This window comes from Lytechinus pictus, unplaced genomic scaffold, assembly GCF_037042905.1.
Source record: "Lytechinus pictus isolate F3 Inbred unplaced genomic scaffold, Lp3.0 scaffold_19, whole genome shotgun sequence".
NCBI lineage: Eukaryota > Metazoa > Echinodermata > Echinoidea > Temnopleuroida > Toxopneustidae > Lytechinus > Lytechinus pictus.
Genome location: NW_026974140.1, coordinates 8,612,912 through 8,635,040, shown reverse-complemented (window position 1 = coordinate 8,635,040; position 22,129 = coordinate 8,612,912). Strand labels below are relative to the sequence as shown.

The 22,129-nt window shown below is 38.8% G+C and overlaps 1 protein-coding gene across 2 annotated transcripts; it reads left to right on the top strand.

Annotated features, from left to right (window-relative positions):
- Window positions 1-316: 316 nt before the first annotated feature.
- Window positions 317-21,944, top strand: LOC129260944 (L-aminoadipate-semialdehyde dehydrogenase-phosphopantetheinyl transferase-like). Of its 2 annotated transcripts, none has more exons than XM_064114122.1 (7): window positions 317-590; window positions 7,809-7,956; window positions 14,793-14,942; window positions 16,334-16,568; window positions 18,462-18,580; window positions 19,911-20,117; window positions 21,688-21,944. In XM_064114122.1, the coding sequence occupies exons 2-7, from the start codon at window positions 7,861-7,863 to the stop codon at window positions 21,859-21,861; spliced, it is 981 nt and encodes a 326-aa protein (XP_063970192.1). In that variant the 5' UTR covers window positions 317-590; window positions 7,809-7,860; the 3' UTR covers window positions 21,862-21,944. The 2 variants fall into 2 exon arrangements, with proteins under 2 accessions (XP_063970192.1, XP_063970193.1); XM_064114123.1 differs by having other exon boundaries at window positions 463-483.
- The last annotated feature ends 185 nt before the right edge of the window (window positions 21,945-22,129 follow it).

Sequence of the window (22,129 nt, the reverse complement as noted above, 5' to 3'; positions counted from 1 at the left end):
TTGTTTCAATTGTGACCTATATGATATTTTGTCTTACAAGTTGTGCTTATAATTGCTAATTCATTGATGGTATGGATAATGTTATGTGACGTTTCGTGGAAATGAAAATAAACTTCGACGGTCGAGTTCGAATAGCCCGCGCATGCAGTCCAGAAACTTTTCTGTCATTATTTAATTGATTATTCATTCATTTATAGTCTTTGATTTTTTTCTTTCGTTAGGTGTGCTTTTGATGATACGGTAGGGGTTTTCCCCGACTCAGCGAGGGGCGCGGCAGGGCAGCGAGAGAGCTAGAGTCGCACAGGCTAAGCCGGTCGCAGTCCGCTGGATAATTCCGGATTCCGCGCCCAGCGCTCGTGCTTGTAAATTACTAGATCGGTAAATACTACACTACGCTCCACCTGTACCCGGGTACTAGGTGGAGCGTAGTGTAGCTGTAGCAATGAAGTGGAGTGAGTGGAGCCTGCACGAACTTCGCCCGAGGTAGTCTAGTCTACAGTACATGTTCTTCTGTGATGTTGACTTAAACTAAGTAAAGCTAGAATAGCTGTTTAGAGCCAGACAGGACGAGCTAGTAGGACGCACGAGTGGTAAGATTAAACAAACGGCGTAAGTTAGTAAAAGTACCTAGTCCTATAGGCGCAGGCCTAGCCTCGGAAAGTCAAACTAGTAGTACGGTACTAGTAGTCAAACTCAAACTCAAAGACAAAGTCAAACTAAAGCCAAAGGCAAGCTAACCCAGCAAGCCCAGGCCAGGGAGCTCCGGCCCGCTTTGTGGGCTGGAGCCCGGGCAGGAGTAGACCTAGACAGGAATAACCGTCGTTTCTGGGGATTTCCTTAACAATTTCTGACATTTCACTATATTCCCCATTCACTGATGGTATACTAAACCCGGGGGGGGGGGGGGGGGGCCACTTACATTGACGAGTGGATACCATGCGCGACCAAAAAAACACGTAAAAAGGGTGTCTTTTTCAAGATAGGGCACGTTACGTACGTAACGTGATAAGGGTGTCAAAAACACAAAAATATTGAAAAAAGGGTATCTATTTCGCTCGGAAAAATATACGTGTTTAGGGTCAAATATGCGGGGATGATAAAACAAAATCAAAATGTTTTATGAAGGATGTCCTTTTTGCCCCAACACTACGTGTTTAGAGTCCGATTTGCACGAGGTGTGGAAGGTGGGGCCGTACTAAACCAAAATTATGGTGTCTAAAGGTAAAACCGACGACCGACGGACGCGTGACATAACAATAAAATATCTCTGTACTTGTTTAGGGGTTCATTTCAGCATGGACCTATTACGAATAGGTCCATGATTTCAGGGAATACTTGCTAATAGTATCGTTTTGTTTCCAATACTTGTTAAGGGGTGCATTTTCAGAATATGGAAAATACATCGCTGTACTTGTTTAGGGGCTCAGTTCTGGGAATACTTGCCAATAGTATTTGTTTCCAATACTTGTTAAGGGTAGGGTTTCACACGCCAATACTTGTTAAGGGGTGCATTTTCAGAATATGGAAAATACGTGTTTAGTGTGCTTTTCAAGACCCCGTGGTCGCGCATGGTATCCACTCGTCAATGGAAGTGGCCCCCCCGGGATACTAAATTACTAGTAGTACGTTATTGTGAGCTCGCATGTGTTATCATGGCACGGTCACCAATTCGGGCGATGAGTACTATCCAGAGACCAGACTTCAATATTTTTTTAAAAATCGAATTTACAGTCTTAAGGATTTAGAAACTACCTAAATAATGTCTTGAGAATGTGAATAATCAAGACATAAGAAAAAAAAAAAGGCAGCCAAAATTAGACCAAAAGCTTCAGTCTCTGTTATGTTGGTTGTTCAGCTGAACTCCGTTGGCTTCACTCACCAAATACAGAGACCGAAGTTCTAGCGCGATCTGTACAGGGGACTCAATGGCCATATGTTTATGTACTTAAGAGCGGATAAAACGGGGAAGTGAATTCGCGCGACAGCCGAGGTAAGTCACTGTTTTTGTTCCTTTTAACTTGATTTTTCTCTGTTTTTTGGCAATTAATGCCAAGAGGGAATATTAATTTGCATTTTGGTCGCGTTAATTTTCAAAAATTTTATTCATTAAAGACAAAAATTGAAGAGCCCCGACAGGGGGATTTTGCATTGCAAGTCCCCTAATGGTGGCTGCACGATAGCGAGCCGTCTGTGTACGAGGAGAAAAAAAAAAAAAGAGGGCGTCAATAATTTACAAATGTGATATGGATTATGGATATTGCTTTCGATATTATACGATCTGCTCCACCTGCAAGCTAAACCGCTATGATCACAGGTAGCAGACGACATTCGATATATCAAGACATTAAAAAGTCAATAAGGATAATGACATCATTCAAGATGGCGATCGCGACTTGCAAGAAAAACTGTCAGCTTAGGTGAAAATGTCTTAGATGAAAGATTTCTCAATCATCCAGAGGATTTTTTTCAATAACTCCGGTCCAAGGTACGCAATTACTTAAGTTATTTATATTTCCCTGATAATGGAAACCATGAAACTGTAAATTTCGCTTAAAAACAGTATTAAATCGTGACCTATAAAACGTTAGTTCAGTGTACATTGTCTATAGCCATAGGTACGGGCCAACAACTCTTCAGTCTATGTATAGGTGAGTGGAGCCAACGTAGTTCAGCGTAACAACCAAAATTCAGAGACTGCAAAGCTTTTGGTCGACCGCGCAAAACAAGGGAGACACTGGGTAGATTGGGGTCTCAATAGTAATCTTGATAAAATGTGGAAACAGAAATTACGCACTTACCACGATTATATGGATGAAGGTCTATCGTGACACACAAATCCTGACATCGAGGCACAAACTGGAACCTCAAAAAACCGAAAAGTTCTGTGGCGATACCTCTCCTTTCAAAATTCAAAACAAAATTGCAGATCGTGACTGAGGCTATATTTGTTTTTTTGAGGTTCCAGTCTGTGCCTCGATGTCAAAGATATTCTTCATTATAATGATGTAAGAAAGAATTTGTGTGATTTTTTTCTTCATATATCATATCATGCATAAATTCTAAGTTTTTGTTTGCTTTGTTCATATGAATCTGAGCAGATGTTGGTAATAAATTCGTGTTTGATAACTAATTTTATTTTACTTGTTAGCTGCATGTTCCATGGCACTTTCCAATATGCTCGTTCGTATCGTGACGCTTATCAAGTTCTATCGATGCGCTGTCGATCGACGGACGACGGCTCTAATCACATTTAACTTTGCGCATGGGTACCTTGAGAACTAGCCTTCGACGATCACCCACAATACACCACACCTCATCATTCGATCGAAGGAGCGGACGAGATTGAAATTCGGAAAATCAGGCCCATATTTCCGTCAGAAAATATATCAATTGTTAATGCAGAACTATGTTATATTATATTCTAACATTTTCTGTCATTTTAGAGATAAATAAGGTAAAAGTTGGATTTTTCGCCTTGTTTTTGCAATCTTGTTCTATGTATCGCTCTGTGAAATTGAATTGCAGAAGTCGAACGGTGCGAAATTGTTTTCGTACGCAGTAATATGCGCGTCCGGAATCATGATAGTGTCCGGTAATACAATACATGACTATAAATCATGCACACATCCTTAATAATACAACTGAAATGTAGAGAGCATAGAGGGGGATAAAAAGAATGAACTTGAAGAAGAGATATCCATCTAGGAGGAAGAAAAATGTGACGAATGAGAAGAAGGAAAAAACAGGATGTAGAATAAGAAGAAGGAAGAGAAAGAGGAAGAAGAAACAAGGGATTGGAATACAAAGTTATGTTTGTCTCCCTCGACGTTACTACACAGTATACGGATATAGGAAGTGTTGGCGTCGCCGCACGCCCATATGAAGAGGTTCAATATCGGAGACAGAGAGAGGGATTGAGGGGAGGTGGGGGAGGGGTACATATTGAGGACATACTTGTGGAATATGATATGGAATTGTGAGGGTTTAAGGATGGAGAGTACATTAGTGGCAGGTGATAAGAGAGGTTGTGGTAAAAATGGAAATGCTATTTGGACCTATATGGCTATACATGCCAAATGAGCTTTGGATACGAAGCTACAGGGCTGCATAGATGAGTGTATATTTGGATCAGTCAGACGGCAGGTCCCAAGAAAGTGGCTTTTTTCATCCAAGTGATATTCATGACTTGAGATGTTTTGCATATTTAATGAGCTTGATGCGGACCAAAACACCTCTTTTCATTCGGTCATTGCTGCTCTAATTGTGCATCGAATTTCATGAATTTGGTATCATTGTAAAGAAGAAGAATCATTCTTTCAGGTCATGTGTTTGAATTGATTCAAAGATTTTGTAATATAGGTTAAAATTTTGATCTAAAATATGCTACAAAATAATTATTTTCACCTGACAAAAGCTGCTATTTTCACACTTTATTTTTGTTTGAGCCCAAATTATTTTTAGATCATGATAAAGCTGAATATGTATGCTTTAAAATTATATAGGTTTCAAAATAAGAATTGGTTTAATCGGGTCAAGATCACACTTTTCATTTGCCAAGTACATAAAGCAGCTTGAAAACAAGAATACTGCACTCTGATTGGTCAAAGAGACCACACACTGGCAAATTCCAACGGTTCAAGTGCCTGGGTTCATGGGAAGGTCACACTTCCCATGTGGTAATCTCCTCAAACACCCCGCGCCTGTTGTTCTGTGAACCTTATCCAGCCAATCAGAACTCTGGATTTCATGCAAGTTCAAAATTTCAGAAATCTTGTCTTGTACCTTGGTGGGAAAAGTGTGATCTTGACCTGATTAAAAGGTGCCGCATATCAAGAGTGGCATTGTGAGAAAGTACAGAAGTTCAGCTTTATGGTGATATAGATAAAAAGTTTTGCACAATTTGCAAAAGAACACAGAGGAAGAAAATTCAGTTTTGAGGCACATTTTCAGGCCAGAAATTTACTTATTTAACAAAATATTGTATACAAAATAAATGACCAATATGAAAGAGTAACATTTACTCTATCTGATGGTGCAATAATATTTCATTTAACTTGAGGTTAAAACAGGTAAATTCTTAGAGAAAGAAAATCTCACGAATCACGAGATTTTGCAAGGAGCAGGATTCAGCCACGAGATGATTTGGATGAATCTGGCCTTTTTGCTCATTAGCATAGGGACCTGCGGTCTGACTAGGATACTTATGGATATATGGAAACTTCGATAGATAGCTATGTGGCTACATGGATATGCGGCTACGTGGCTATGCGGCTACAGAATGACGAATCACACACTGTAATGATTTCATTTTCACGAGGCTACTTGGCTACACGGCTATGTAGCTGTTTAGCCTCGTAGCCACAGGGACGTAGCCACTATATTCTCGCATATCCACGTACTGTACTGACTGTATATCCATTTGTTGTATTTTCTCTTTTTCAAAGCCAAAGATTTTCGTAATCGATGACATTGGATTCTGAAGGTAAGCCAAAAAGGACTAAAGTTTGAGATGTAGGCCTAGTCTTCTAGTAGTTAATAATATTGGATCTAAGACTCAGCTCAATAGGATTAAATTTTATTAAATCCTGGTTAAAGGGGTCACTCATTGATTTGAAGAGTGGACAGCATCCATGAAAATTGTCCAGAAAAAAAGTACAGAGGCACATACATAACAATATCCAATTTCGACATATCACAGAGCAGCATTCAGTAATGCTTTGAAATGAGGGATCATTGAGTTTTTGTATCTCTGAGTTCTGCAGCGCGGTAAGTCCAGAAGATGCGCATTACGCAGGGCCGAACTGTGTCGCGAAACAGATTGACGAGTGGGGGGTAACATGTCTCGATGGCGGTGAGACTTGAAAAGACCAAGTCCAAAACTCAAGATGAGATCCTTTCTGCATTCACATAATGAAGGGAGGCCAAAAAGAGTGAGCTGTAATATCAAAGTATCAATCAATATAACCTTGTTGTTCAAGACTACCTGTGTGGTGAGCTGTCTTCGGTCAGAGCTCTGACAACAACGACAAGGGGACACGGATCTCAATTTAAGACTCCTTAGGATCAAACTTGCCATATAATTCAATTTAGCCGTGAATTTGCCTTTTGGAAATTACTCAATAAAGATTGGGAAAGGCTTACCTACGGACCGAATTAGCTAACTTTAACTTTAGTAGACACTGAGTGATGACTCTTTGCCTACCAGAATCATAAGGTGGTTTCAAACCGCCTCAATCATAAGAATCCCCCTTAAATTACGAGAACTTTTTTAGGCTAAAAAATTCCCATTAATTATTCCTGCATTCACACCGCCCCGAAACATACCCTTCGGGATAAGTTCCTGAAGTTACGAGCATGCGCAGTATGGTCTGTATAAGAAGGCAAGGCGCGAGATTCAAAATCACTAGCCCAGCAGCCACCCACGGCGCCCGTGCCCAACGACACCTTGGGCTAAAAGTTCCCGTAAGTTGCTTTCACATTGCCAAAATACCTGCAATCTTGGAAAAATCCCCGCGAAAGTTCTCGTAATTTCGCCAAGTACCTACTATTTAGCGGGTATTTTCTTTCGGGGAAATTACGCGTAGTTTGCTTTCACATTACCAAAATACCTAGTATTTTCTGATCGGGGTAAATTTCCCGATCAGAGAATACCTGGAACTGATGAACTTCGAGGCGGTCTGAAACCACCTATAGTAATGACTTTTTGGTAGATTATGTTTGAACCCATTTTGTAATTACTACCACAGCAGGGATTTATCCCTTACATACCCGGTACATTATTGTCTTTATTTGACGGCATGAGTATAAAAGAGCGTGACATTTATTTGTGTGTATGTCTGTATGATTTGTTTTTTCGTCATATTAATATCTTTTATATAATATATTATATCCTACATAAATTAAAACATGTATGCTGATTGGTTTTAATAGCATCATGTGACCAAACATATTCTCACTATTTTGCGATGATGTCGTAAATGAAACGCCCACTGAAGAAAATGTGCTATTCTGTGACATCAATGATGGAATAGTAGACTATTCCATCATTGACGTCACAGATCATGATGGCGCAAGCACTAATACGTGTTCTGCGCGCTGAGCGCGTGGCTAAGCGCTTCAGGAAAAGTAGGTCAGTCAGCGCAGCAGGTTTGGTTCAGATTAATAAAGGATGAACTACGAGTACAAGAACTATATCAAGATCTATTGCTCTAACTTATTAAAATAGGCTATAAAACAAATATACCAGGCCTTTATTTCGAAAGTATAGAGGGAATTATTCATCCTCGGTTGTACTGGCAAAATCACTATTTTTCCCTTGGGGCTTAGTTCGCCCTTCCGGAGAAAATAGTAATGCCAGTCCAACCTCGGATCAATAATTCTCGCTATACTTACTCAAAGCCTGGTATATTTGTATATTATGCCGTAAGTATCATGATATATTATATTATTAACGGTATTTTTTTTATTTGTCATAAGGCAGTTCTCTAAAATGATGTTGTAATATCGAGGATCAGCCATCATATCACTCATTAGAGTTACATTGTGTGGATTGGGGAGATACCTGCACACAACATTTATGCAGGTAGTTTCATGCTGTTCAAAGTAAAGGTAGCATTTCCTGGACAAATATGTATATATAAAGATGAGGAGAAAATTCCTTTTGGGAATATCATTGGGCTGCATTCATTTACTGCATTTTCTTTAAGAGAATAATTCAGATATTTCATTTTCACTTTTAGTTTTGTCATTAACATGATATCATAATGGGAATTGCCAATGCTAATGATTTCCTGTTTATTTTATTGCAGAGATGATTATATTGTTGACATCCTGCCCTGATCTTCAAATTGGCCACATCGGATGAATGTGCTGGTAGTACAGCATGTATGGAGACCAGTCAGCATTCCTCTACACTTGAAGGATCTGAATGGAAGGATAAGGAGTGTCAGAAGTAAGGTAGGAAACCGTTCTTTTAATGTTCTCAGGAGAAGTAGTGGTAGAACCATTTTAGGAGTAGAAGAAAAATTGAATTATTATCATAAGAAGTAGTAGCGACTACTACTACTACTACTACTACTGCTACTGCTCTGCTACTGCTACTACTACTAGTAGTACTACTACTACTCCTACTACCACTACCACTACTACTACTCCTTCTACTCCTACTTCCACTACCACTACTACTACTACGGGGTCCGGACAGCCCGACCACCGGACAGCCCGACCCTGGACAGCCCGACCCTGGACAGCCCGACCCGCTGCCCTGGACAACTCGTCCCGGTCGAGTTGTCCAGGGTTGGCTCTGAATCGGACAACTCGACCACTTGAAGTCTTCTTCAGAATTTCATGATATAAAAGTTCAAACTTTACTTCAAAAGTATTTTCCCACATAATCCATGTTTCTACAATACATTCTCGACAGAACAATCCGACACCGCCGCCGGCGAGCTGTGTTCATGGTCTGCAAATTTGAGTTGATTTTTCCGTCACTTGACATATTTTAATGGTGAGGGTGTGCTATTTTGTATTTTCATATTCCATTTTCACATTCCCTGTACTTATTTAAAGTTATTGCATTTCACAAAGCTGATACTTAATGCAAACTTTTGGAGATAGTTCACCTGGAAAGGGCACCGATGCGGTGCTTCGCCTCGCCGGCCAGCTGGGCGGCCGGCTGTGATGTGATTGTGACTGAGTGTGGCACTCGGCTCAACTAGCTATACGAGGTTGAACTTACTTATTTTAGTTAATTTTTCCATCTCTTGACATATTCCAATGGCGAGAGTGTGCTATTTTTGTATTTTCACACTTCTTCCACTTATCAAAAAGTTTTTTTTATGTCACTAGTCTAAGCTGATAATAGGACAGTGAGTCAGGCGCGTAGCCAGGGGGGGGGGTGGGGGCGGTCGCCCCCCAAAAAAAGAAGAGAAAAAAGAGAGGAGAAAAGGAAAAGCGAAGGGAAGAAAGGTAGCTTTGTGGGTTTTTCTTTTGATTCTTTATTTTTTTCTCAAAAGAGAAACTCCTTCACTCTTGCTCTAAATTTATATATATGAATTTTGCTTCCGCACTGCGCGCGGTTAAATGACAATATTGCAGTTCTCCATTGTTTCCCTATCCCTTTCTCTTTTAATTTAAGAAACACCGAAAGCTTCGCGTTTCGCAAGGGAGGGGGAAACTCCCCCTCCCTGCACCCACCCCCTAGGGAGCGCGCTTCGCGCGCTCTGTAAGTGTTACCGCCCCCTCCAAAATGAAATCCTGGCTACGCGGTAACTCGCTCCCTAAAACCATCCTTGAAAAAGACTTGATCATGCCTCTTCAAGTTGAAGTCAAGGCTTCATTGGTTTTGGAATTGGAGGCCTTCAGGCCAGGGGCGCTTCCAACCAACATCTGAACCAATTAAAGAAAGAGATTTTAAAATGTCTCAGTATGTAAGTTATGAAATTTACAATTTTTGTAGAAAAGTGTCTTTATTGTTTATTTTTGTTCTTAAATAACTATTACAAATTTTTATTGTTTTCTAAGTTTAGAAGATCAGGGTGAGGGTGCACAACTGACATAGATTGGGTAATTTTATCAAAATTGGAAAAATTAGTTTTCATATCAACATGGAATAGTTTATTGAAAAAAGAAATGTATTCTGCCGAAATTGAAAAACTTAACTTTTTTATCAAAATCTAAAAACTTGCTTTTCGTTATCGAAAAACATGTCTCTCATTTTTTACCTGTCGATTACTGTCGCAGCATTTTTAATGCAATCTATTGAAAAGAACGGGTCTTCTGGAGGATACAAGCACTTGGGCTGGTACCAACCTACACCAGGGATGAGGAGAAGAGGTTTCATACTCAACAAGCGATCGATGGCCTTTCCATTTCTTTCACGAGCAGAAATAATACCAAGTTCCAATGACATTAAAACCCTATCCCCTGCCATGTTCTATCCATGTCGGAGTGCAAAATTGATGTTTGAACTAGGGGGGGGGGGGAATTGATGTTCGAACTAGGCGGTGCTAAATGATTACCAAGAAATTGACTGATTAGGCCTATGATGATTAATTAAATAATTTATTGAAAAAAAGTGAATGTTTGATCAATCATATTGCACATTGAGTTGATTTATTGATAATTTTTTTACAAAATGATTGATAGGTAAAAGTTGATGCCCCAATTTTCCAAACTTATCATTGAATTCCGAAAATTGATTTTATTGGCTTCCATATATGTAGGTTTTCCCCCAAAAGTGATATTTTTGATTTGGCAGCCATGTCAAAAGTTAATAGTTTTTTGGGGAGCTACCATCAAGTAGATAAAACTAGTATTGTACCCATATGTCAGTCAGGGTCATATCTATATAGGGGGCGCAAAAAGGAAAGGGGTCACAAATAAAGAAATGGAAAAAAAAAGAGAAGATAATGCAAAGGAATAAAAGTGCCGAAAAGGGATACCACTAAAGGTGATTAATACCCCGTCTTTTGTTATTTCCATGGTAATGCAGTTTCCAACACATTTAGAAAATGAATCTTGCATGTCTTTATCCAAGGATGAATATTCGTGCCACTTTTTGATTAATGATAATCATACCAATTCTCTACAAAAATTCCAACAAAGAGTCCTAGCTTGAAATATTCCTTTTTTTCAAACGCAAATATGACTTCTTTAGCTGCGGGTTTGAATTTTGATATTTAACTTTTCATTAATTCTCACAAATAGTTCTGAAATACATTATTGTCTGGTTCCATTTTCAAAGCTTTTCAACACGCGCTGATTTGATAAGGGAGATATAAATCCTCTTCATTGATTTTTACTAACAATTATTACATTGTCCTCTTTGGGTGAGAATTAAGTCCATCTTAGGCACGGTAAGAGACGAATAATGTCACAGTACTAGTATCTGTGTATGAAATCACAGATGAAATAATCATGAAGATGATGATCAAGATGATGTTGTGGTGATGAGGATAATGATGATGTTGTGATGATAATTATGAACTGGTGATTGTGATGAGGTGGTGATGATAGTGATGGTAATGATGTCGATGATGGTGGTGGTGATGACGATGATGGTAATGATGAAGCTGGTGGTGTTGATAAAACGATGATGGTGTTGATGATGACAATGAAGCTAATGGTGTTGATGATTATGACGATAGTAATGATTAAGTAGATGGTGGTGATAATGAACAGTGGCATACAGTGGTGGGGGATCAAGGTCTTGGGGGCAAGAGGCCCCCCCCCAAAAAAAAAAAAGAGAGAGATAAAATACAAAAAAAATATAAGAGAAAAGAAAGAGAGAAGAGTTCTAGTATAATGTCAGAATCTATCAAAAACTAGAATTTGTGTAATAAAAATGTCAAAATTTTTGCTTGTTCATAATTAAAAAAAAATAACTTTGGCATGATGCTGTGCCATATCTTACCCCTCAAAATCTTTCGCTCATTACGCCAATGATAATGATGAAGTTTGTAGTGATGATATCATGATAATGACGATGATGGTAATGATATTGATGATGATGAAGTTGGTGGAGGAATGATGTTTGTGATGATGATCACCCCCCTCCCCTTTCATCTATATTAGCCCATTTTCTCCACGCCTCCTGCCATCACCCCCATTATTTCCATTCCCGTCATCTCCAACCATTTTCGCATCTCCATCCCTGTTTCATCTCAATCCCTCATCTCATCTCCACCCCCTACTTATGTCAACCCTTCCACATCATCTCCATTCACCTCATTATCTCTATCCTCATCTCTCAACCTTATCATCTCCACCCCCCCCCCGCATCATCTCCATCCCTCCCCGCATCATCTCCATCCATCCTTGCATCATCCCCATCCCTCCACTCATCATCTCCATCCACTCATCATCCACACCCCTCTCAACTCCATCACTCCTCATCATTGCCATCCCACCTTTCATCATCTCCACCCCCCATCTTCATCTCTCCAATTATCTCCATCTGATTACCATGTGACACAACATTTGCTCCTGCGACAATTGCCCCGGGCTTAATTTTGTCTAAAGCCCCTTTCACAATTGGTGGTGCGACTGCTTACGACCGTTTACCGTTGCGATTCTGTGCAACATATATTGTGACCAAGTGATCGCAAACGATCCCACGAGCAATTGTGAAAGCGTTTTAGGTTAGGTTTAGGCCTTAGTGGTTGAAGCTGTTCATAAGATTACGGTGTGGAATTTACAGCGGAGCAATTGTTGCCAGAGCAAATGTCATGGAACCCGTCACCACAGCTCTCATTAAAAGGTAAATATTCAGCGAGAAAAAGGATACACAATAGTGAAAGAACAAATATTAAAAATACTTATTTGGAGTTAAGCGGTTTTTATTAAGTAACATTAAGGTAAACTTGATCAGATGTAAAATTACATAGTAACACATATTGAACTTCAGTGTATATAAAAGATATTATATCCCACATAAATTAAATACTGGTTCAAAATTTCAAATAGCATGACATTACCAAATATATTATTATGATAAATATGACTATAGCATAGTCATATTTATCATCACAATTCCAGTTGGGAACAATATCCTCTGCTTTTGGTGTCTACGTAAAGCTAACAATAAGGACAATCTTAAAATTACATTAGTGCCAATATAAATTAATGTTCATCCAACAATTGCACTTGAATATACAACCTGTTATACATTATTATATTTGGTTTCCATGGCAATTACATGATCCCTAACTTAGCTGGAGGAATTTTCAACTCTCCCTCATCTATTTTTGTCATACAAAAACTGGCCATACAGAGTTTGCAATTCAGGCGATCTCAAAGAGCTGGAAAGATAGAAATAAAATAAAGTATTGACGATGTTATAGTAATTTCAAATATTTTTAAATTATTTTTTCTGCTGTTTTTACTATAAACTTTTTGTCAGGGTGAACTTCCCCTTCAAACCCACTTGAACGATACGTGGTATCATCTAGAAGATGTATAAATGTTACACATGATGACCTCTACATACCCAAAATTAATTTAGAATGTTACAACTTCTACTTTACCTAAAATTGTAGTGGTTACTCACATTTTTAAGAAGAAACAATTTTGAATTTTTTTTTATACAATGTATATAAGAACAAATAAGTATAATTTTTGTTCAATTTAAACAATGTATAAAAGAAAAAAGAAAAAAATTTATTGTTCAATTCAATTGTCCTTTCTTTCTTTTAAAGAAGTTGGAACTACCAAAAAATAAAAATTGAACTTTGATATGCCTGCATGAAGTTCACAAAAATTTATATTTGTATCTAAGAAGCTGTATTTACCTCATCGATCAAGGGACTGCCGCTCTGATGCCCAAGTCATTGGAACTCGGTATTATTTCTGCTCGTGAAAGAAATGGAAAGGCCATCGCTTGTCGAGTAGGCCTATGAAACCTCTTCTCCTCATCCCGGGTTTAGGTTGGTACCAGCCCAAGTGCTGGTATCCTCCAGAAGACCTGTTGTTTCCAATGGAAGTTGCATTAAAAAAAGCTGTGACAGTAAAACCGACAGGTAAAAAATGAGAGACATATTTTTCGATAACGAAAAGCAAGTTTTAGATTTTGATTTGATAAAAAAAGTTAAGTTTTTCAATTTCGGTAGAATGCATTTCTTTTTCAATAAACTATTCCATATTGTAAACTTCATAACTTACATACTGAGACATTTTCAAATCTATTTCCTCAATTGGTTTAGATGTTGGTTGGAAGCGCCCCCCTGGCCTGAAGGCCTCCAAAAAGGGACGCCAAGGATGGTTTTGGGAAGCGCATTCCAACCACGCAGTCACTGTCCTATAATCAGCTTAGTGACATTAAAAAAAACTTTTTAATAAGTGGAAGAAGTGTGAAAATACAAAAATAGCACACTCTCGCCATTGGAATATGTCAAGAGACGGAAATTAACTAAAATAAGTAAGTTCGACCTCGCATAGCTAGTTGAGCCGAGTGCCACACTCAGTCACAATCACATCACAGCCGGCCGCCCAGCTGGCCGGCGAGGCGGTACCGCATCGGTGCCCTTTCCAGGTGAACTATCTCCAAAAGTTTGCATTAAGTATCAACTTTGTGAAATGCAATAACTTTAAATAAGTACAGGAAATGTGAAAATGGAATATGAAAATACAAAATAGCACACCCTCACCATTAAAATATGTCAAGTGACGGAAAAATCAACTCAAATTTGCAGACCATGAACACAGCTCGCCGGCGGCGGTATCGGATTGTCAAGATATTCTCGTTGCAAGGGAACCCGCTTTATTTTCTTTCAAAATAGCTCAAAATACACTGAAATGTCAAATTTTCTGTCGAGAATGTATTGTAGAAACATGGATTATGTGGGAAAATACTTTTGAAGTAAAGTTTGAAATTTTATATCATGAAATTTTGAAGAAGACTTCAAGTGGTCGAGTTGTCCGATTCAGAGCCAACCCTGGACAACTCGACCGGGACGAGTTGTCCAGGGCAGCGGGTCGGGCTGTCCAGGGTCGGGCTGTCCGGTGGTCGGGCTGTCCCGGAACCTACTACTACTACTAGTATAAACTATGACTACTACCACCACCACTTAATACCACTTACTTTTACTAACTACTTCTACTACTACTACTACTACTACGACTACTATCACCACTTAATACCACTTACTATTAAAAACTACTACTAATATTTTGTGAAACTGGAAAAAAATGAATGCTTATTTGAATGAATTAAATTCCTTTAAGTGTAAAAGAAATGCAAGGACATGCATACCTGGTATCCCATTCATTTCGTTTTGACATGTCAAATATTTCAGAGCATCATGGCAAGTCTGAGGTGGGCATTTAAGTGCAGTTCTTGGCAGCCTGATCAGTCCCAGTGGTTGCTTGCCTCATCTAGCATCCAACCCGAGGAAAAACACAGAATTGGTCAGTTCGTCTTCACAAAAGATGCCAAATCTTCCATGGTAAGTAGCATGATTTTCTTCCTCCCCTAGCCCATCACTTCATAGCGTCCTTTGACAAGTTACTAGAAATATTTGACTCCTTACAACTCATCTGTAATTCATGCAATGTTTCTAGAGCTCATGTAATATCGCTGATATGTCATTCTGAACCATCCGAGATAATATTTCTGATGTCCCATTTTGAACCATTCAATATAATGATTCAGATTTTTTTTTCTCATTTTTGTCTCGCATGCATAGCAGAGCGAGACTATAGGCGCCGCTTTTGACGGCGGCGTCGTCAACATTGAAAGTATATAAACCTACTTCATGAAGCTTGGACATAAGGGTGATCAAGTATTACTGAACATCCTGCCTGTGTTTCAGGTCACATGACCAAGGTCAAAGGTCATTTAGGGTCAATGAACTTAGACCATGTTGGGGGAATCAATATCGAAATCTTAACCAAGGTTAAGTTTTTGAAATGTCGTCATAACTTAGAAAGTATATGGACCTAGTTCATGAAACTTAGACATAAGGGTGATAGTGTATCACTGAAGATCCTGCCTGAGTTTCAGGTCACATGACCATGTTAGGGGTATTTGTGAAATTGTCATCATAACTTAGACATCTTATGGATCTAGTTCATGAAACTTAGACATAAGAGCAATTAAGTATCTTTGAACATCCTGTGCGAGTTTCAGGTCACATGACCAAGGTCAAAGGTCACTTAGGGTCAATGAGCTTTGACCATGTTGGGGGTATTTGTGAAATTGTCATCATAACTTTGACATTTGATGGATCTAGTTCATGAAACTTAGACATAAGACAATTAAGTATCCCTGAACATCCTGTGCAAGTTTCAGGTCACATGACCAAAGTTAAGGTCATTTAGGGTCAATGAACTTTGATGTTGGGGGTATTTGTGGAATCGTCATAACTTTCAAGTTTATAGATCTAGTTCATGAAACGTGGGACATAAGAGTAACCATAAATCCCTGAATATCTTGTGCTTGTTTTAGGTCACATTACCAAAATCAAAGGTCATTTAGGGTCAATGAACTTTGGCCATGTTGGGGGTATTTGTTGAATTGGCAACATAACTTTGAAAGTTTATGGATCTAGTTCATGAAACATAGACATAAGGGTAATCAAATATGAATGATTGTTTTGCACCTGTCTTAGGTCACATGATCATGGTCAAAGGTCATGTTGGGTCAGTCAACATAGTATTTTATTATCATATGAGTGTTTTCTTTTGTGAATAGTTATTTAATAGCTGTTTTCAAAGACAGCACTGCTGCTATATCGAATCGCGTAATGCAGGCGAGACTGCCAGAGGCGTTCCACTTGTTTCCTTACAAACGTGAGTTTTGCTTTGATAATGTTGATTTCTGTCTTTTCACAAATAGGCAGGGAGACTGCTGGCCCGGAAAGCAATTCATGAATGTTTGAAGATATCCTGGGCCGATATTGACCTCGTCAGAACAGACAGAGGAAAGCCGTACCTTAAGAACATGGATGATATCGACAAGACAATCTACCCGAACTTTAACTTCAATACCTCTCATCATGGTGACTTTGCCGTCTTGGCAACGGAGCCCGCCCTCACTTGTGGAGTGGATGTCATGAAGGTTGTCCGGCCCAGTAAGTTTATAAAGATTAATTGAGTTTAATATTTATGTGCCCATGGAGTGGTAAAATAACTTGATTGAATCTTGATTTGTATGAAGAGACTGTCACTGACAAAGGATAATAAAAAAAATTAAAATTTGGCAAAAATTATTTATTTATTTGTTTATTTATTCCCTTTAAAACATAGATACATGATACAAAGGTCTAAGGATCAAACTGAACATGTTTTCAGTAATTACAACATAATCACTGGCAGATCCAGGGGGGGCACAGCCGGCCTGTGCCCCTCCCCCCTTTTGAGAGGCACAATTAAAATTTCTTATGTAAAAATGTTTTCAAAAGACAAGTGTGCCCCCCCCCCTTTTGAAAGTGTAGACCTTTTTTTTTGGGGGGGGGGGGCTTGTCAAATTTTTCCCCGGGAAAATTTGCCACCTCATTTGGAAAATCCTGGATCCGCCCCTGAACATAATCGTAGATGAAAATTAATAGTTACAATCAAAACAGACTACTACACATTGAACAAAGAAAATATAAATCATTCAACAAGAAAACTATTATTAACCATATTAACGAAAACCAGTATAAGAGTAAAATTATTATCACAGAAGTTATCAAATCATTGCTGTATTGTATGTTTTGCTATAGCAGACCCCCAAAAAACTATATCCGGAAGATTATAAAATAAGATAAAGGAAATTATACATAGCAAATAAAAATATGGTTCTATGAGGTAGACGTTTATTACAAGGTATTATTTATATCCATAACGTTATTTAAAAAGTAAAAAAAAAGCCATGAATTCTGACATCTGAAAGCCACATGCTGATGAGAATAGTACCAGAGCTGTGATAATCCAGTTCAAAGTTCCTTTCTGCGCATGATCAGAAGAAGGTCATTGACACTGAAAGTAACATGGTGGCTTAATATCTAATGAGATAAGCACCAACTTTGATGTCTTGATTATTCATATATTCTTTTGAATTGTTTTTTTCATTAGATAAAAAAAAAAACAACAATGCGTCCACTAGTGAATGGTATTTCACAGTTGGCCAAGTACATTGTTATAGCAACTTGTTACTGCATTCAAAGTAAAAGTGCAACAAATACTTTCATAGAGTGTTCATTGGTGTGCTATTTTAGTGACCTCTAGTCACCTGGTCTATACAATTTCTGCACTCTGCTATGTAAGGCATGCTTGCATAATATCTTGCTTTTAAATCTGCCTATCATAATGTAAAAATTGAAAGGTCATTTGACCAAAATTGCCCATGAGGTAATACCAAACTGGTCTATTAGTAAAAAGACAAGATTGTGAAGTGAATGTCAGCAGCGCAACACATCATGTAACATTTTATATAATGTGGTTGAATTTAATTAATTTTTCTTTTGGTCTTGATGAATTTCCTGTCAATAATTCATATCAAGATTACCTGATTCATCATAAATACTGATTATCAAAATCATGATGAATAATGATAATTCATTATGTTATATTGATCATTTAATCCTGATTCATCATGACATTTTGCCACTAATAGTTCTAGCAAAATTTTATAGAGAGATTGCCAATTTGACCTAATTTGTAATTTTATTAACTGCAATGACGAAATAGACATTGTAACGAGAAAATATTTATTCTGGAATGGGGCAATGTATTGCTCTAGAAATGATGGCGAATTTTTCATTGCGTTCTTCTCTTTTAAACCATGTTCCATGTGTGACTGGATGCCTTCAGAAGCGAGAGAAATAAAATTGCAATTTTTTTTGTTCTCACAGGTGTAATGTAAGATTTGTTTTTGTTGTTGAATTAGGCATAACATCAGCAGTTACTCTTTGCTTTTGTTGAATTTGAAAAAAGGTTGTGCAAGTTTGGTGGGATCTTACATATTTTTTTATTCTTGTCAGATCAGAAAATTGAGGACTTCTTTCGTACCATGAAGAAGCAGTTCACCCCTCATGAATGGAAGACCATCATGTCTGCCGAGACGCAGTATCAACAACTTCATAGGTTCTACAGATACTGGGTGAGTCAGTAGGTGAATCTAAGTTCAGTACTGGTGCTGATGGTGTTAGGAGGGTGAAAAGGCTGCTGAACTGAGCTCCAACCAACACCTGGGACCCTTAACATAAAACTTGTAATGGACAATAAAAAATACAATAGTTTAAAGCTACGGAGGTCCTCCAATCTGATTGGCTGATGGAAAATTTGTTACAGATATTGTGCATTTTTTGTTATAACTAATCTGTATGAAGCAAAACCCAGGCTCGGTTCGGTAGAATGATAGCAATCATGCCTCTGCCAATTATCTCAACTTCACGAGAGAAGTCTAAAAAATGACAACAAAATTGAGGAGAACTTGGCGTAAAATTTCATATCATACAGAATGCAAAGTCCAAATCACTTCAAGATCTGAAAGGGTAAATATATGTATCAAGCTTTTAATTAATTACTTGGACTCATCTTAACTTAAAGATGCTGAATTTATTGTGATGTGAAAAATCAAGAAATATGTAACTGAATGAAGCATCACAAGCGCAAGGATGAATAGGAATCATCAGTAGAACTGTATGTGGAATCCCAGGAATATTCAAACATTTTACATGAGGTTTATAAACACGTTGAAAGAGAAACACTGTGATTATTGCATGGTGTTGTGTACGCTGTCGTTGACCAATTTCTCAGGGTTATATTGCATATGAGTGACGTCAGAGTAAGAGCACAACTTGTGTGCATGTATTATGAAACATGCACATTACTGAACTACCATGATCTGCCTGTTAATTTGGCAACGTGTGACTGAGTGGTGACACAACATATGCTCTGTGACAATTAATTGACTATAGATTCCTAATCAAATAACTTCAACCCTGGATTTACACTTAAACCCTACCCTAAACTTAGCATAAAACTCTATTGCAACCCTAACTCTGCATCTTAGACAAAATAAAGCCCGGAGCAATTCGGTGGATTGACAAAAGTTGACATCTGTTGCACGCTAGTACTAAAGTGCACGCATGCATGCAATCGGCGCTGGTCGACACGGCTCGATCGGATATGCTGTTTACTAGTGTCCAGGAGGTGAGAGAGAAATTTGCCCACATAGTACTTTGCGAAATTTAGTCCGTTGAATTCTTGCCATATGGTTTTCATTTTTGAAGCATCACAGTCACATTACAGTACACTAGCACTGTGCGCTGCCTGCGCCTGTGTGCAATGTGGACCCTGAAGTTAGACATTTTTGCCTGTTCACTGCAACCGATAGATGGTGCAAGATATTGTGATTCCACCGAATTGTCGCAGGGGCAAATGTGGTGTCACCTATTATCATGTCTACTCCATGTTCATTCTTGTAGTGTCTGAAGGAAAGCTACATCAAAGCTCTTGGCATCGGCCTCGGCTTTGACCTCCAGCGAGCAGAGTTCAGACTGCACACCCTGGAGCTATCTACCTCATCCATTGCCATGGATACAGAGCTTTACCTTCGTGACAGGCTGGACAAGAACTGGGTCTTCCAGGAGATGCTTCTGGATGAGGATCATTATGTGGCTGTAGCAGTACAGGTAGGTGGATTCTTGGGGTTGGTCATTCTTACTTAAAGTAAAAGGGAAGGTCTGTGATGCCTGTGTGCCGAAATGCATAACCTCTGGTAGCGAGACATGAGCAATAAAATCATCTAGCATTGCACGAATGCAAAAGGCTGAGATGAAGGTGGTCAGATGGATGTGCAGGGTGTCATTTTGTGGGAGAAAGAAAAACAAAGACTTCCTGTAGTCCATGGGCCTGGTAAGGATAGGACAGGCGATGAAAAGAGTAGGTTTAGATGGTATGGTCATGTTGCTAGGAGAGAAGGGACCGACTGGCTCCGGAGAATACTGAATTGCACAGTTGTGGGGAGGAGTTCATGTGGGACACCTCGTAAACTGGGGAAGGGGGGGGGGGAGACTATCAAAGAAGACAGAAAAGGGTCAAACATTACCCACATTGACACAAATGACAGGACAGTATGGAAGAGAGGCATCAAGGAAATTAACTGTCCAACCCCACAAAGTGGGAAAACAGACTTTAACGCTGATGGTGATGATAATGGCAAGTCCAATCACCAATATTTTATGCATTGTTGTTAGAGACATAGGCCTGAATTCACAAAGGTGGTTTTAAAACCATCTGTTGGTTTATGCAGATTTTCTGTACAATTTACGCTCATTTATTTTTTTATTTATTACCGTGTATATTAAAAAATGTCCAATGCTGATGCGCGCTTTTGTCACAGTGCGCGAAATTGATGCCTGTTGCCATGGTTAAGTAAGCTATTTTATTCATGAGTCCTCTGTTTGAAAAGTGGACTCATTAATTCAAAACAGTGGACTCATAAATAAAATAGCGTGGATAACCACGGCAACAGGCGTCAATTTTGCACACTGTGACAAAAGCGCGCATCAGCATTGGCCATTTTTCAATATATGTGGTAAATAGGTGTAATTTATACATGAATCTGCATAAACCATGGGTTTAACCTATGATTTTAAAAATCACCTTTTTGCATTCGGGCCTATATATTCTAATTTTTTTTTTTTTTTTTAATATACTAAATAAAGATATTGCAGGATTGATTACTTTTTTGTGTGGCTAGTACAAGCTGAGTGCTTGTAGTTGCAACAAACAATGACTTAATGAGAAAGCTTTTAAAATCATGGTGAACTGTGACCTTATCAACGTACATCTAAGTCTAATTCATTCGTTCAATACTGAATACAAACCAACAGATGCTTTGTCATTCAATGCTATAGCTTCGATATAACTGTACCATACCTTCTTACAAAGAGATACGATTGATCCCATCAATCTCAACTGTTTAGAAATCCATTGATGTCATAATTTTTTCTCCAAACATTTGCACAATGTCCTTTGTAAACAAAGAGAAGCACACTGAATTTTTTTTTTTAAATCAACGAATATATAAATTTACAGCATATCTAGGAAATATTTCAAACAAACATGCATCTTAGGTGTTGATGTTGCTGGCTTTCCATAGTTATGGTTGATCGGATCAATCGCAACTGTTTGTAAGACGGGGCCCTGATGTATCGACACTATTTCTCTTAAATGTTTTGCTCTGTATTTTTTTTCCAGCTTGGACCTGATAGGAGCATGCCTTGCTGCCCGTCATTCACCACCCTCTCGCCAGAGCAGCTACTCTCCACTGCACAACCCATGCACCCAGAAGATATGGATTACTGGACATCGTTTGCTTCTAAGCAAGAAGCTCCTAACCTTCCTCGAAGAAAACCATTAGATAAGGACTAGCTTCATGTTATTCATCCCTGTAAAGTACCTTCCAAACATCTAAAGGCCACCGCACACCTTACGACCCGACTGGTCTACAACTGGCTTGCGACTGAGTGAGGGGCGATGTGACGTCACAGCTCTTGAGAGTCGCAGACCGGTCAGAGACAACTCGCAAGGAAAATCGAAAGGATTTGACATGTTGAATCCTTACAAATGGATCGCTAGCTCAATCCATCTTCCAGCCAACCAGACAGCAGAATACCGATGCGTACATGATGTGCAACGC